The sequence below is a fragment of the Danio rerio genome, chromosome 4 (genome assembly GCF_052040795.2).
Source record: "Danio rerio strain M-AB ecotype USA chromosome 4, GRCz13ab, whole genome shotgun sequence".
Classification (NCBI taxonomy): domain Eukaryota; kingdom Metazoa; phylum Chordata; class Actinopteri; order Cypriniformes; family Danionidae; genus Danio; species Danio rerio.
The window spans coordinates 46,820,993-46,836,667 of record NC_141024.2 but is presented as its reverse complement, the minus strand read 5'-3'; the positions used below and the strand labels follow the sequence as shown (position 1 = coordinate 46,836,667).

At 37.5% G+C, this 15,675-nt stretch overlaps 1 protein-coding gene across 1 annotated transcript; it reads right to left on the bottom strand.

The window, feature by feature from the left end:
* Positions 1–204: 204 nt before the first annotated feature.
* Positions 205–6,654, bottom strand: LOC148681978 (uncharacterized). Its single transcript, XM_088650820.1, has 3 exons — positions 6,440–6,654; positions 5,941–6,090; positions 205–1,993 (listed from the first exon to the last, which is right to left on the bottom strand). Exons 2-3 carry the CDS (start codon positions 6,023–6,025, stop codon positions 1,677–1,679), a joined length of 402 nt encoding a protein of 133 aa, XP_088506946.1. The 5' UTR covers positions 6,026–6,090; positions 6,440–6,654; the 3' UTR covers positions 205–1,676.
* Positions 6,655–15,675: the final 9,021 nt, after the last annotated feature.

Here is a 15,675-nt window from a genome sequence, read left to right as displayed (position 1 = left end):
AGTAATGCAGTTGATTTGATTGTCTGTTGTGTTGATGGAGCTGAGTTGAAAGGCAGTGTTCTCAGTTTACTGCTCAATCTAGGTTCCTACTCTCACCTATAGGTATGACTGAAAGGACAAGATCTCGGACACAACTGGACACATTTTACAAAAAGTGTTATGCTTGTTTGAGTTGCAGAATAAAAGAGAAATGAGCCAACAAAATAGCCTGTATGCAAATTATTTATTATAAAATGTAACTCGTAGAACAATCAATCAAAGCAATCAACAAATGTCTAGGGATAATAATGAATTTAAAGAACATAGGATATAAATCACAACAACACATAAGGTTAAAGTGTCAATGAGATGGCAGGTCTTGACATGATGACTCCGGAGTAGCCACAGCGATCTGGAGTAGCTAGCATAACAACTTTTATTTATCCATTATTGAGTAATGCAGGCATCCAATCAGGATGTACCACATACTCCAATCTGGAGTTTTGGGATCATCACAGTATATAAATGTTGTAAGACGGAATACCTGTTGCTCTGCCTAAATCATAAAATATTCATCAAGTTTGTATTCTACTCAAAAAAAGTAAATCTAGTGAACTAGAAAAAATCTTGAACCTAAAAGTAAAGAAACTTTACTAATAAAAGATGCAACACAGGACAAATGAATGGACTTTCCCAGTCATGTTTCTCATTTAGGGAGTCAGACAGAGAACATCATCCAAAACAACACTAGCTACATGAATACACTGGAGAGTGGAGTACAGATGCATCCAATCCTCTTTTGTTTTCAGATGTGTGTCACAGTGTGAACACTTATATGGTCTCACCAGTGAGAATCATCTAGAGCAGTTTTAATTTGAGCTGTATGAAAAGTCTTCTCACACTTAAGCACATATACTCTTTCACACCAGTGTGGATCTTCATGCGTTCATTAAGGTTTGCTGATCTGTTGAAACTCTTCCCACATTGGGTGCATGTGAATGGTTTCTCTCTATTGTGGGTCTTTATGTGTTTAAGGTCTGATAAGTTGCTGAAACTCATCCCACACTAGAGTTTGAGCATGCAAAATTCTGTTGTACAACGCTGTGAAAAGGGGTGGGATTAAACAACATGATTAGACATAAATGGTTTATCTCCGGTGTCTCATCATGTGTCGATTAAGGGATGATGAGTGGCTGAAACTCCTCCCACACTGAGTGCATGTGAATGGTTTCTCTCCAGTGTGGATCCTCATGTGTAAATTAAGGTGTGATAAGAAGTTAAAACTCTTCCCACACTGAGTGCAAGTAAATGGTTTCTCTCCAGTGTGGCTTATCATATGTAGATTAAGGTTTGATGATTGGCTGAAACTCTTCCCACACTGAGTGCATGTAAATGGTTTCTCTCCAGAGTGGATTCTCGTGTGTTGATTAAGGTGTGGTTTGCAGTTAAAACTCTTCCCACACTGAGTGCAAGTAAATGGTTTCTCTCCAGTGTGGATCTTCATGTGTTGATTAAGAGAGGATGATTGGCTAAAACTCTTCCCACACTGAGTACATGTGAATGGTTTTTCTCCAGTGTGGATTCTCATGTGTTGATTAAGGGATGTTGATTGGCTAAAACTCTTCCCACACTGAGTGCATGTGAATGGTTTCTCTCCAGTGTGGATCTTCATGTGTTTATTAAGGAGTGATAAGCAGTTAAAACTCTTCCCACACTGAGAACATGTGAATGGTTTTTTCTCCAGTGTGGATCCTCATGTGTTGATTAAGGGATGATGAGTGGCTGAAACTCTTCCCACACTGAGTGCATGTGAATGGTTTCTCTCCAGTGTGGCTCATCATGTGTAGATTAAGGGATGATGATTGGCTGAAACTCTTTCCACACTGAGTGCAGGTGCAGGTGAAACAATTCTCGTCTCTCCTTTTCAAAATACCATCAGTCTGTAAATGAGTTTTTTCCTCAATTTTGACATGATGTTCCTCCTCTTTACTCACCTTATTCCCTTCAATTGGGTCTGAAATAAATGAATAAAACATTAGTTTTCAATAAGTCTTAAATACTCTCATTAAAAAATGAAAAGTGAAAAGACACTGGAAACATTGGCTACACACACTGTAATTTTGATGCACATTAAAAGTAAAATATAAAAGATCATGTTTTGTTCGGCCCATTAACATGTACACATTTAAGCAGGTTTAATTAATCTTTATTTATCTAGTGCTTTTACAATGTAAATTGTGTCAAAGCCGCTTAACATAGAAGTTATAGTAAATTGAAACCGTGTCAGTCCAGTTTTCAGACTTTCTTACATAATTGATCATAAAAGTCATTTTGGTCATTGATAAGACACAGATTTGAAAGCTGTAAATGGCCTATTTTTATTCCTATATATTCATAATAACAAAATCTTTTTTCTAAAATTTGTAAAGCAGACAGGAAATACTTGTTCATTCTTTGCCTGAGTGGTAAATGCATCAGAAAAAATGTTCTGGGGTAAAAGCTGAACAAACAGCTGAATATTTGCCTCCCAGACATGAGACACACCTGTACAGCATCTGCATAAAGGCTGAAATGTGCACCTTTCCCATTGTGTGCTGTTGGGTCTTTTTCATCAATTCTGGGGTGATTTTGAGGCTTAGCTTGGAAAAAAAACTTTCTCTGTTTAAGCAAATGAACTGATATTTAGGGACATCTTATTTTGACATATTCTGGGAAAATGCTTTGGAAAAAAAAAAAAACAATACACTCTGGGCAAATTTACTCTTTTCATTATATTCATGGCTGTTTTTTCTCTATTGGCCTCTATTATTAAAACATTTTTTTGATTGCAAAGCCATGACAGCATATAATCATGCATTTATGATTGTTGGTATTTCCTGTGACGACAGTCAACATTGTTTAATTTGTCTCCACCCATGGGACGGCTAAAAGGAAATGGGTAAGAGTATAAAAGAAGAGGAGAGTTGAAGAGGCCAGCATTATGTGGTGTGCTGAAGAAAGAGAAGTTGACTGAACTGTTGCATTGTGGGGACAAGTAGAGCAGGGGTGGCCGGCCGGTCAGAATCGGCAGGCTAGCGCAGAAGCTCAATTGAATATACTGGGGTAAAATAAATGCTGATATTACAGAGACATGGCGGGGAAAAATGTAATGTAATGAAGTGCTTCTTGTACAATCTGAGACCCACTTTATATCAGATATCACTCGAGCAGTGGAGATTGCTGATTTCTAAAGAAAGCAGACCTTAAACACGCAAATTTTTGCTTTGGCATACCGGAAGCGCTTAACCCAGGTTACTGGCAAATTAAAAGTCCTATTAGCATGCTTCTCCATATACCCTATTATTGCACAGCCAATTTACACAAACTGACTATAGAAACACTATTCTAGTTTTCCAACATCTGAAGATGTACCTGAAATGTACCTGTCAGCCTAATTACAGAAATCCTTGCCTATTATTCTTTATTGGCCAGACGCCTGAGTCTTCCCAGGTGAAAAAAACAAACCTGCCATCCCACAAACATTGAATATTAGAATTGTTTTCACATCTTTAACTCGAGGACCTTAAGTACACCATCTGAGGCTCTGCAAAAAGTTTTATGAGGTTTGGCAGCCTTTCCTATGCCACATTGAACACTCAGGGGTTATTATATCCTATGTGAGAGTTTATCCCTAATTTCTTAATTTGTTTTATCTGTTTTATTTATTTATTTGACTTATTTATTTTTCTCTTTCTCCCTTTTTCTTTATGGGTGTAAGTATTTCTGTATCTTTGTACCGTTTTAATTTTTTGTTCAATACGTGTGTTGTGGAAAAATTTAAGACTTTTGAAAAATAAATAAAAATATTTGAATAATAAGAATGTAAGCAGTACTAAAAATAGTTTTTAGAACTAGTAATAATCCCATGAATCTAGTTACAGTGCATGTCCCTGTCAAAGGTCTGTGAATTTAAGCTTATTATTCACTAAAGAAGGACAAGCCATTCTCGTAAGTGACTTTGTTCTTTGTGTGACTGAAATGTAAGCAATAGCTGTGTTTCCATCCAAAATGCAAATTAAATTTATTTGCAAAACTGGAATATCACATAAAAGATGTGCGAATAAAGCAGCGTTTCCATCCGATGAATCAAAGAGAACAAAATCGTCACTTCCTAATTAACTGGCGCCAAATATCAACAGTAAAGACGCTACATAAATCTTTTTTGTACTTAATAAATGACTTTCACCTCAGAGGATAATGCCGACACACAATGAACACGTGGTGACGTTTGAAGCCATGAGACGTTTGAAAAACGTTGAGGTGGTATACCTTGAAAAGGGGTATCGTCCCATGCCTAAGCAGCATAACACTTTTAAGATCTAAAAATTAATTATTTAAAAAAAAGTCTCAAGCAAAAATATTCCAATAGCGCCGCCTGCTGGTACATGAAGAATATGGTTAATACTGATGAACTTCACACTCAAATGTTTGCATATCATCAGCATGCTGATTTTCTTCATTTCTTAAGCAGTAAAAGATATTTTTAAACTAGCTTGTTGGCCAATTGTAGTCAGTCCAATGCTAAACATTATCTTTTAGTCTCATGTCATCCCAACATCATATAGTTTAGAACACTGTACAATGTTTTATAATAATTAATTGTTTTAGTGTCCATTTCATTCAGCATATTTCAAATTAAGGGCATCCACGTTTTCTGACATACTTTTAATCGTGGTCTCTGCAGGTTTCACCAAGTTAAATTTAAGATGTTTTAAGACATATTTAAGACCATTATGAATGAAATTTTAGACTAAGGAATTTTTCAAATGCCCCAGATGAAAAAGATTTGTATTTGTCCTCTCAAAAAATAGTATAATTTAATGCATTTAATAATAAAATAATTATTGAATAATATTAATATTTAAATATTTTTTTTTATTTCTTAGCAAAAGATCTTAAATATTGTGTAAAAACAAGAGAGCTCTACTTGTATCCACACACTTTTTTCTAAAATAAACTTTCTTTAAAATAAAAAAACAAACGAGCAAATGTTTTTAAAGTTTTAAAACTATAATAAACTAAATCTATGCGCAACAATCTGTCCAGGTCGATGTCCTCAGCAGTAAATCCATGGAGCACGTTTAAACAAATGTTATTGTAGACAAAATAATTAAACTATTATAATAAATAGAGTTAAAATGACCTTTTTGAATAAAAAGTTAAACATTTATTGAGATAAATTGTTGGTGATTGTATGGGTTTTGGCCAGATTGGGTAACAAAACATGAACTAAGAAAAATAAAGACTTGTATAAAAAAGATTTAAGACCTACAACACAACATTTCAGTAAATTTAAGACTTTTTAAGGCCTAAAATTTTAGATTTTGAAATTTAAGACATTTTAAGACACTGCAGGTTTTAAATAGGGAATAGCCCTGGTAATTAGTTAATATAATTATGATGTCATTCTAACTCAGTTACTATCTGTGAGAACTAGTAACAACTACTAGAAACAACTTTAAACCCAAAAAGTTGATTAAAAAAAGGGGAATTGTGATCAACGTGACATATGTAAATGGAAAGTACTAAGCCAACACCATCACTGTAATAGCAGACATATTTTATGAGAATAGAATAGGTCAAATATTGTCAGCTCAGATAAACTTTTTAAATTAATTGTTTTTATTTATTTTTTAATAGCGCCAGTGCTCATGGACGCTTTACAAACAGTAGGAGAACAAGAAATGCAATAACCTTAAGAAGGTAGAGAAAATGGGAGACTATTAAAACAGAAAAAGAATGACACGAGAACAAGTATGAAAGAAACTCATTCCTATCTTTAAATAAGTGCTTATGTGCATCTAGGAGAACTAGGCAGCACACTCAGGGCTGCAAGATGGATTTAATTTAGTATTCTTATTATTAAAATAAATCTAAATGAGGATCAAATGACTGAGTTGGTTTTTGAGAATGAAAACCAACCTGTTAGTTCCTGCAGATCTTCCTGTTTGACTGTGAATGTTTCTTCAATCTTCACATCTTCACTCTCCTCTTTAATGAACGCCATCTTTATAACAGTGTGGAGATCAGTCGCTTCAGCAGGAGATTTTCTCTGTGTTTGGACACTTTATTCTGTTTAAAATGAACAAAACAATGAACAGAAACAAACTTATCTTTAACATTTGCTTTAACAGTTTCTTTATATGAGAGTAATTAACAAAAACAAATCAGGTAAGTCTGAGCATGAAACAATAGCCACAAATGAGCTGATTAAAACTAGTGACGTAACTACATGTCAGGGTAAAAACAATATTTTTAACCAAATAAACAAACAAACAAAAAACTGAATAGTTGTAAAGAAGCTTTTAAAAATGACTGAAGAACTTAATACAATGTTGAACAATGCATCCACACATATTTACATTTTATAATGTTAGCTTTCAGACATTATTTGAGTGTAAATTCAAAATGTGCAACTCACCTTTTCTGTCTTCAATGAAGAAGTGGGATAAAAAAGGCCTCCGTGGGTTTTTCTTTGTAGGTTGTTGTTGGTAATAATCCCAATGTAGAAATCTACAATCGTAGTTTGTCCTCCAAAGTTGTTCACTTACAGCTAAATCAGATAATGAAGCCTCCGTTAGAAACACGGAATATATAGATGCTACCCTGCTGAGCTACTGGATCTGGAATGTGATTGGATAAGACTCATATGGCCCCCATTAAAGCTGGTATAGAGATGCAAATGAAATGAGCAGTGGGGAGCAGTGAAGACTGAAGGAATAAAATTACAGTCTATTGCTTCTTTTGAATTATATACATGTGCTCATGCTTATTTTGCATATGTATATGTGTTTGCTTGAACCATGATAATCTAATGAGCCCACGCAATGATATGATGAGACATTCTGTTTGACCTTAAAATGAGACAGGAACTTTCCACACCTATAATGTCAAATAACTAAATCTGTAACAAACAAGTCTTGCAGAAAGTCCCTGTCTGGGTTGCAGCTGTGACGTGTGACTTTTCTATACAGAAAGGAGAACTGGAGCAGATGAGGAAAATATTGCTTTATTGTCTTACTAATCACTCTTTTCTTTTGATATATTTTTGTTATTGGAGGAATATACTCCCATTTGCCTCACTATTCATTATTTACAATATGTGTTTTTGTCAGATATGATGATGTCTCCTGATATAGCGTACTTCTACTTAACACCTGTTATAATGTGTTTCTAACTAACTGCTAAAACCACAAGAGCTGTGTGTGGGTGCTGGCTGGAGACAGAGCTGCAGAGGGGCTTCCCCTAGATGGGTGCATACACAGGTCAAGAGTTCATAGACAGGACTAGGAGGAAAAGCAGATGTGGTAGATGCAACATTTTTATACTGCTTTCTGTGTATGCATGATGTATGATGCTTTAATAAAATTGATATTATCCTGATATCTCTATAAGGAAGTTATGATGCTCAGCTGTGCTTTGATGATTTTTTGCTACAGTTGCTTGCTGCACCCCAGATGTCAGTAGTGTCAAGTATGTCAAGGAGAAGTGATACTTTCACCTGCCCTTTTGTTTCTGTGTGCAGAGGTATCTCTGTGTGCAGACCACAGACCTTTGAGAGATGATTCTGCCTGATAACAGCTGATGGCAACAATAGAGATTGGGGGTAACTGATCAGAGGAGTGGCCAAAAAGATTGAACGCTGCTGATGGATAAAAGGAGGGAGTCGAGAGAGTTCAAGAGTTTTTGGACATCCAGACTGCTTGGCTGACGGTTCTTCAAAAGCCCAGGATCCTGACCTTCGCTTTATTCACTTATGCTCGATAAATAAATTAATTGATTTGATTAATTGACTCCTGACCGATTATTGAATTGGGGTGGACTAAGGCAAGTGAAAAATAGTCCAACAAAATGGAGGGGGCACCCGGATCGGTCAACAAAGGAGTCTGAAAGGAGGAGTTGATTGTTTGAACTCCACACTAAACTTCAGCGGCGTTTCTTCATTCAACACTTGACCGGTCACTAAAAGAAGGTAAGCAGAAGCCTGTTTCTATCAAAATTCTGCTATTGATTATTACTAAAATTGTGTGTTGAATGAGAAACTGAAACTGAAGTAATTAAATATTAAAAGTGAGTTGAGATATATGAGTGAATAAAGCCTAGGTACTTTCCCCTGCCCTGGTTAGAGTCCAGGCACTTTCCCCTGCCCTGGTTAGAGTCCAGGCACTTCCCCTGCCCTGGTTAGAGTCCAGGCACTTCCCCTGCCCTGGTTAGAGTCCAGGCACTTCCCCTGCCCTGGTTAGAGTCCAGGCACTTCCCCTGCCCTGGTTAGAGTCCAGGCACTTTCCCCTGCCCTGGTTAGAGTCCAGGCACTTCCCCTGCCCTGGTTAGAGTCCAGGCACTTCCCCTGCCCTGGTTAGAGTCCAGGCACTTCCCCTGCCCTGGTTAGAGTCCAGGCACTTTCCCCTGCCCTGGTTAGAGTCCAGGCACCGTTTCCCCTGCCCTGGTTAGAGTCCAGGCACCGTTTCCCCTGCCCTGGTTAGAGTCCAGGCACCGTTTCCCCTGCCCTGGTTAGAGTCCAGGCACCGTTTCCCCTGCCCTGGTTAGAGTCCAGGCACCGTTTCCCCTGCCCTGGTTAGAGTCCAGGCACCGTTTCCCCTGCCCTGGTTAGAGTCCAGGCACCGTTTCCCCTGCCCTGGTTAGAGTCCAGGCACCGTTTCCCCTGCCCTGGTTAGAGTCCAGGCACCGTTTCCCCTGCCCTGGTTAGAGTCCAGGCACCGTTTCCCCTGCCCTGGTTAGAGTCCAGGCACCGTTTCCCCTGCCCTGGTTAGAGTCCAGGCACTTTTATAAACTTTTTCCTGTGTTGCATTTTTAAGTGTTATAAACAGCTGATTTTTTATTTTTATTATTTTTTTTATATATATATATATATATATTTTTCACTGATTAATTGAAAACATAAAACAACATGGAGGGAGAATTTGATCGTGAATGTGAGGAATATGGCTATCGTCCAGTTCAGGCTCAGTGGAAAAGGGTAGCGGAACTGGATATAGAACAAGCAGACTAAAAAAAAAAAAAAAAAAAAAAAAAAAAAAGATACAGCCAGAAAGAAGGAAGGATAAAAGCAGCTGAAGTATATTTTGGGATGTACAGATCAGACAAGACACAAACGCAAATTTGGCCAAAAAATTGAGAGGAATGGAGGAAAGACCACATATAACATTGAAACAACAAAAAGAAAAGCTAGAAAATATTAAGTCACAGCTGTTGAAACTACAGCTGGAAGAGGCTAAAGCTAAACTACAGAATAAGATGGTCGTAAGACAAAATACACAAATGCAACAAGTCATTGCTCCTCTGACTCATGTACCTGCTGTGTCGCCTGTGCAGCCACCACAACCTAGCCAACCACTAATTTCTTACACACAGTCACCATTATGCACTCATTAAGCCCAACACAGCACCACAGACATACATACAGCAGCCAAACCAATATCATAGAGGGGGCGACAAAAAAAAAAAAAAAAAAAAAAAAAAAAAAAAAAAAAAAAAACTTTTGGAGTTGTTTTGTGTGTGTGAACCCAAACTATAGGAAAGATCAATGTCCAATCAGCCATTGGAGATATGGGGACACCAACAAGGGTTGTTTTGTTGTGTGGAGATTTAAACCACTGGAGAGATCAGTGTCCAGTGAACAGTCAACCTGCGGGGGGTTGGGATCCCCGAAGAGGTGGGGCTGCTGGTCGAGGCAGGCGACCAGAACCAATACAAACTCTCCCGTCATCCCCAGCCCCTAAACCCCGGGGGAACCAGGTGCCCACTCAATTCCCGGTGTGGGACCTGGGGGATGAGGCGGAGACTTATTGACGGGACCCACAGAGAACCAGCAGGGGGGTACAGGCCGAACCCCTACTGTAGATAATGGTCAACGCTAGGCCATTAACAGCCTTGGTGGATACTGAGGCCACACTTTCTACAGTCACGAAGGGGGCAGTGACTGATGTTATGTTGTCAAGCAAGACAATTGAAGTAATAGGTTCTCTGGGGAAGCAGAAAGATGGCCAGCTACAAAAACCAATACCCGTCACCGTGGCTAACCAGTAACTAAGCCACAGTTTTCTCTACTCAACAAATGTGCCTGTGGCCCTTCTGGGGAAAGATTTATTAGTTAAACTCGAATCCAGCATATTGTGTTCACCTGATGGGGTTATCATCACCTTCCCTAATGACAGGTCATTTAACTGCTCAAAACATGGGGCGTCACTAGATGGACAGTAGTTACTGTCCACATGCAAGTAGTGGGAGGGTGCTGATATCTACTAGGTGGAGCTGGACAACACAGGTTGAAGCCCTGACAGTTTGGTCTCCCTATACAACCTTTGGAAACCCAGGATTAACCAATTAGGCATTCACTTACCACCATCTGACCCCCTACACTGCACACTGTTCTATGACAGAAACGATAAATTATACTATGAAGATGAATGCTTGTCACTAGTGGGCATAAAATGGGTGTTACAGGGAAAGGGTCTACTAATTGGCAAAGAGGGGGTGGTCACCCAAATTAACTGATGAACAATAAAAAAGGTATGAGATGGCTGACACAGCTTTACCACATGTTTCAGTTGCCATAAATCCAGTGCATGAAGCCGAGGAGTTGGGAACAATGACAAAACTGAAAGTCGCAAATTGGAAAAGAAAAAAAAAAAAAAAAAATCTAATGTTACGTAAGCCTTATATTAACCATAAAAAAGCCTATAATAACACACTTAGTCATATCAGTTGAGAATTAAACCTAATTTACTTTCTGACATTTCAAAAACAATATAGAATAGTTTCAATTATGAATGCCATACATATAATAATCGACTTTTCTGTGATTGTGCACCTATCACTGAATTGGGTTTAAAAAAAAAAAAAAAAAAAATTAATTAAGGCCTGTCTTGACTGGACTGTAATTGACATCTCCTCCTAGAGTTCTGAGTTTGCTGGTGGCTGTTGTTTTAGAGCAGATGATGGAAGTCTGAGGACAGGTTAGGGCATATAAATTGGAAAAGTCTAAATGATACCAATGGTTGAATCACTTAAGTTAGCAAAAGATTTAAGGGTTAACATCTAACTTGAATGCGCATATGTGGGTACAGCTGTACATGTCAAATTGCCACAGTGGCGGAGGTCTGGTTTCTTTACCTCCTTGGGTCGACCTATCTCAGGAACAGAAAACTGTTGAGCATTCCTTTGGTCTGGCTCATTTTCATGGTACTGCCGGCATTAAATATATTTATAGATATGACAGAAAATTGGCTAAAATCTGTGTACACACTAAAATGAACTGACTGAATGTTTTGCCTATTGCATTAATGTCTATACATTCTTCTGCAACAGGACCCGACTTCACACCTTTTGAGCTTTTGACAGGTCGACAGAATCCTGGCCAGAGTTCTGCGCTGTCCCTGGAAAGCATTTACACCATTATCACCAAGATGTTATCATGACAAACTAACTTCTTTGATTGCAGCTTTTGTCTTTATAGATCACTCCTGACAAACAATCTAAGGAACCAGTGGCCAATGCTGCTGATTGGGTAGACCTTTGCCTGTTTAAGAGGAAGTGGAAGGAGCCCACATGGTCTGAACCATACAAAGTCATTGCCAGATTGTCCCATTGTGTTAAGGTTGCTGGCAAGGGTGATACCTGGTACCACCTCTCATCCTGTGTTGCATGTAATAAACCTAACCATTTTCTTGCAGAAATTAGAGTGGACCTGACTTCTCAGGTCCAAGAGAGGGAGACTCAGATTATACGAGACACTGACACTAACAGACCTGCAACACACACAACCAATTACTCGCTGCCACTCTGACAAATAGAAAATTAAAAATTGAACAAAATTAAACACCTATATCAAACACTGGACAATGAACCATTAGCTCACTGTGTAAGTGCTGACTGTGCTTTTGGGGCTGATATAGCAAAACAATTCAGAGAAAGATACATTGTAAAAAGATTGAAATTAAGTTTAAACAACCAAGACAGGATTATCTTTCATCTGGTGACACAAAATTGACTACTAACAAATTAACATATGAAGACTTTAAAGCCAGTCTGATTTAAATGAAATATTAATGTCTGTTATTCAGAGTGAGCAGTGTGTCTGTACCCCGGCTTGGGTGTGGCCTGGACAAACCGGACTTCACCACAGTTTTGCAATGTAATATGCTGATCACAATCTACAGTTTATAAATTAACCCCTATATCCTTTAAGGGTTTGAAATTTTTTAAATATTATTTTTATATTTAAATATTATTATTATTATTTTTTAAATATTATATGACGTGATATTTCTTGTTTTAAATAGTTGCAGAATTGAAAGTGTTACTGCATCTCATCTGATTCACCCTTAGGAGTGGCCCTTGAATTGGTAAGAATTGTCACAGCCAGAGAACAACGTTTGAGTTGTTGTGTAGCTCAGTGGTTCCCAAAGTGGGGTCCGTGGAACATTGACAAGAGTTATTTCCAAAATATAATTAATTTTATTAAAATTTCAGAATTATTCAGCGGGTTATTTTAACCATAACCCGCTGAAGATAAAAATAAAAAACAACAACATGCAAATGAAAAGTCATCAGCCTTTCAATTATTATCATCATTTTTTCATAGGGTTGGTGTGTTTACATTAGATTAACACTGAAATAACGTCAGCTGCAGCATATTGATTTTATAGCACCAGGTTAAACGTTCTGACACCTTTATAGCAGTCAATTACATTAAAAATAAAAAAAACAAGTTACTAATCATACTACTTTAGCATCGTTACTACTTTAGCATCACCTAAAACTGGTTAGTTTACCCCTAGAGAGGGAACATACAACTGTTTCAATTTTAATATGTGAAAAAAACAAAAAACAAAAAACATAACGTTCTTTTTATATAACATGGCCCTGGACGAATCAGTGACTAGGGCCCTGGAAGGACTGAGGGCTTTGTCTAATGAGATGCAGGAACACTGAGGTATTAATAACCCCATTGATAAGTTGTTTACTGATATGTTTGGGAATTAAAAGGGGGTAATAATATTAATTATGCATTCTCTGGAGATATTTTTGGGGATTTTGGTTACTTGTGGTTGTTGTTGCATACCATGTATTAGGTCATTGTGTAACAGAATGATTGTTGCAGCAATTGAGAAGAAAGAGGCTCCGCCTCCCTACAGTATGCCACTGCTGGGAATAAGAGATGTGGAGTCTGAGGAGGAAGAAACAGAAGTGTGATCTCTAAAGAGATCAAGAGAGGGAATTGAAGGAATAAAATTACAGTCTATTGCTTCTTTTGAATTATATACATGTGCTCATGCTTATTTTGCATATGTATATGTGTTTGCTTGAACCATGATAATCTAATGAGCCCACGCAATGATATGATGAGACATTCTGTTTGACCTTAAAATGAGACAGGAACTTTCCACACCTATAATGTCAAATAACTAAATCTGTAACAAACAAGTCTTGCAGAAAGTCCCTGTCTGGGTTGCAGCTGTGACGTGTGACTTTTCTATACAGAAAGGAGAACTGGAGCAGATGAGGAAAATATTGCTTTATTGTCTTACTAATCACTCTTTTCTTTTGATATATTTTTGTTATTGGAGGAATATACTCCCATTTGCCTCACTATTCATTATTTACAATATGTGTTTTTGTCAGATATGATGATGTCTCCTGATATAGCGTACTTCTACTTAACACCTGTTATAATGTGTTTCTAACTAACTGCTAAAACCACAAGAGCTGTGTGTGGGTGCTGGCTGGAGACAGAGCTGCAGAGGGGCTTCCCCTAGATGGGTGCATACACAGGTCAAGAGTTCATAGACAGGACTAGGAGGAAAAGCAGATGTGGTAGATGCAACATTTTTATACTGCTTTCTGTGTATGCATGATGTATGATGCTTTAATAAAATTGATATTATCCTGATATCTCTATAAGGAAGTTATGATGCTCAGCTGTGCTTTGATGATTTTTTGCTACAGTTGCTTGCTGCACCCCAGATGTCAGTAGTGTCAAGTATGTCAAGGAGAAGTGATACTTTCACCTGCCCTTTTGTTTCTGTGTGCAGAGGTATCTCTGTGTGCAGACCACAGACCTTTGAGAGATGATTCTGCCTGATAACAGCTGATGGCAACAATAGAGATTGGGGGTAACTGATCAGAGGAGTGGCCAAAAAGATTGAACGCTGCTGATGGATAAAAGGAGGGAGTCGAGAGAGTTCAAGAGTTTTTGGACATCCAGACTGCTTGGCTGACGGTTCTTCAAAAGCCCAGGATCCTGACCTTCGCTTTATTCACTTATGCTCGATAAATAAATTAATTGATTTTGATTAATTGACTCCTGACCGATTATTGAATTGGGGTGGACTAAGGCAAGTGAAAAATAGTCCAACAAGACTCAAGACACATACAGTGGGGGATGGGAAGTTCAGCAGCTTTACAAACCAGTTTTACAGAGAAATAATGATGTATTGGGAAAATAAGTTGACTTTAGCCATCATCATTTGTTTTGTTGCTGTTGTTTTATAGGACTATTGATAGAAGCTTTTTTTATTTTGGCTGCTGCATTTTGTAGTTAATGCTGATACACTTATGTTGAGGTATTTTGATTTGAAACACATTTTAATTGTTTTTTTTCCCAAGCTGTTTTTTGTTTAAAGATGCAAATGAGCATTGAAGACTTAAACCACACTGATGTCTCAACACACACAACTACATTCACTTATATAATAGTTATGTAAGTGATACTATTAAACTGTGATATATCATTATTCGTTAAAAGAAACAATTTCTAATCTTCACAGTGAGGTTTTATTTGTGTTATGTTCAGTCAATATATTAATATTAGCAATGTTTTAGTCATTTATTTATCACTGAACTTGTTCTTTATGTGAGTTTAGAGTCCTTTACTTCTCCTAAAGCACATGCAGCTCATTACTGCTTCCTGTAAACTGTCAACACACTCTTAACAGATCAATTATTTCTTTCCAAAAGTGTCTATAAATTTTTATGATCAAAATGTAACTTGTTTCTGTGCCATTTTTTTTTCTTTCCTTCATTTTTTAGTTGAACAGAACACATGTGAGCAGCTCATCTTTCTCGAAAGCCTCTTATTCACCTGATATGTAACAAGGATGTTTTTCCCTCTGATTATCAGTTGTGTTTGTGCATACAAATATGCATAGACATTCACAAAAGAATATATAAGATACCCTGTGACAAAACCTTTTTCAATACAGTGAAGCTATCACATACTGTCTATTTTTTGCTACTTTTGGCCTTAGAAGATAATTGTTTGTACATTAATCACAAATGGATGAGACACACTGTAACTTCAAACTCATTTGTGTTAATTCCAGGTGCTGTGAAATGTTATGTACAAGCTGCAGAAGCAATCAGGTGTGATTAAAGTGCCATATATCTGATCCAGTCCTCCAGCATCTTTTTTGCTTCAAAGAAAGTCTTTTACACTACAATCATATTAGAATTGGTCTTTTGTTGCTAATAATTTATTTATATCATCTGAAATATAACTAATTCTATTATATAGCTTTATCTCTTAACCATGAGAAGGAGGGAAAATGCACTCACTCACTCAATGCAGTCGAATCAATGAGCAAAAAACACAACACATTAAAGCTTACCAAGACACATATCACAACAAGAGAGATC

Excerpts from the sequence above, each read along its gene's own strand:
- LOC148681978 (XM_088650820.1), bottom strand. The coding sequence starts at position 6,025 with ATGGCGTTCATTAAAGAGGAGAGTGAAGATGTGAAGATTGAAGAAACA. Across the intron at positions 1,994-5,940 it reads AGATCTGCAGGAACTAACAG|ACCCAATTGAAGGGAATAAG; the intron begins GTTGGTTTTCAT and ends CATTTATTTCAG.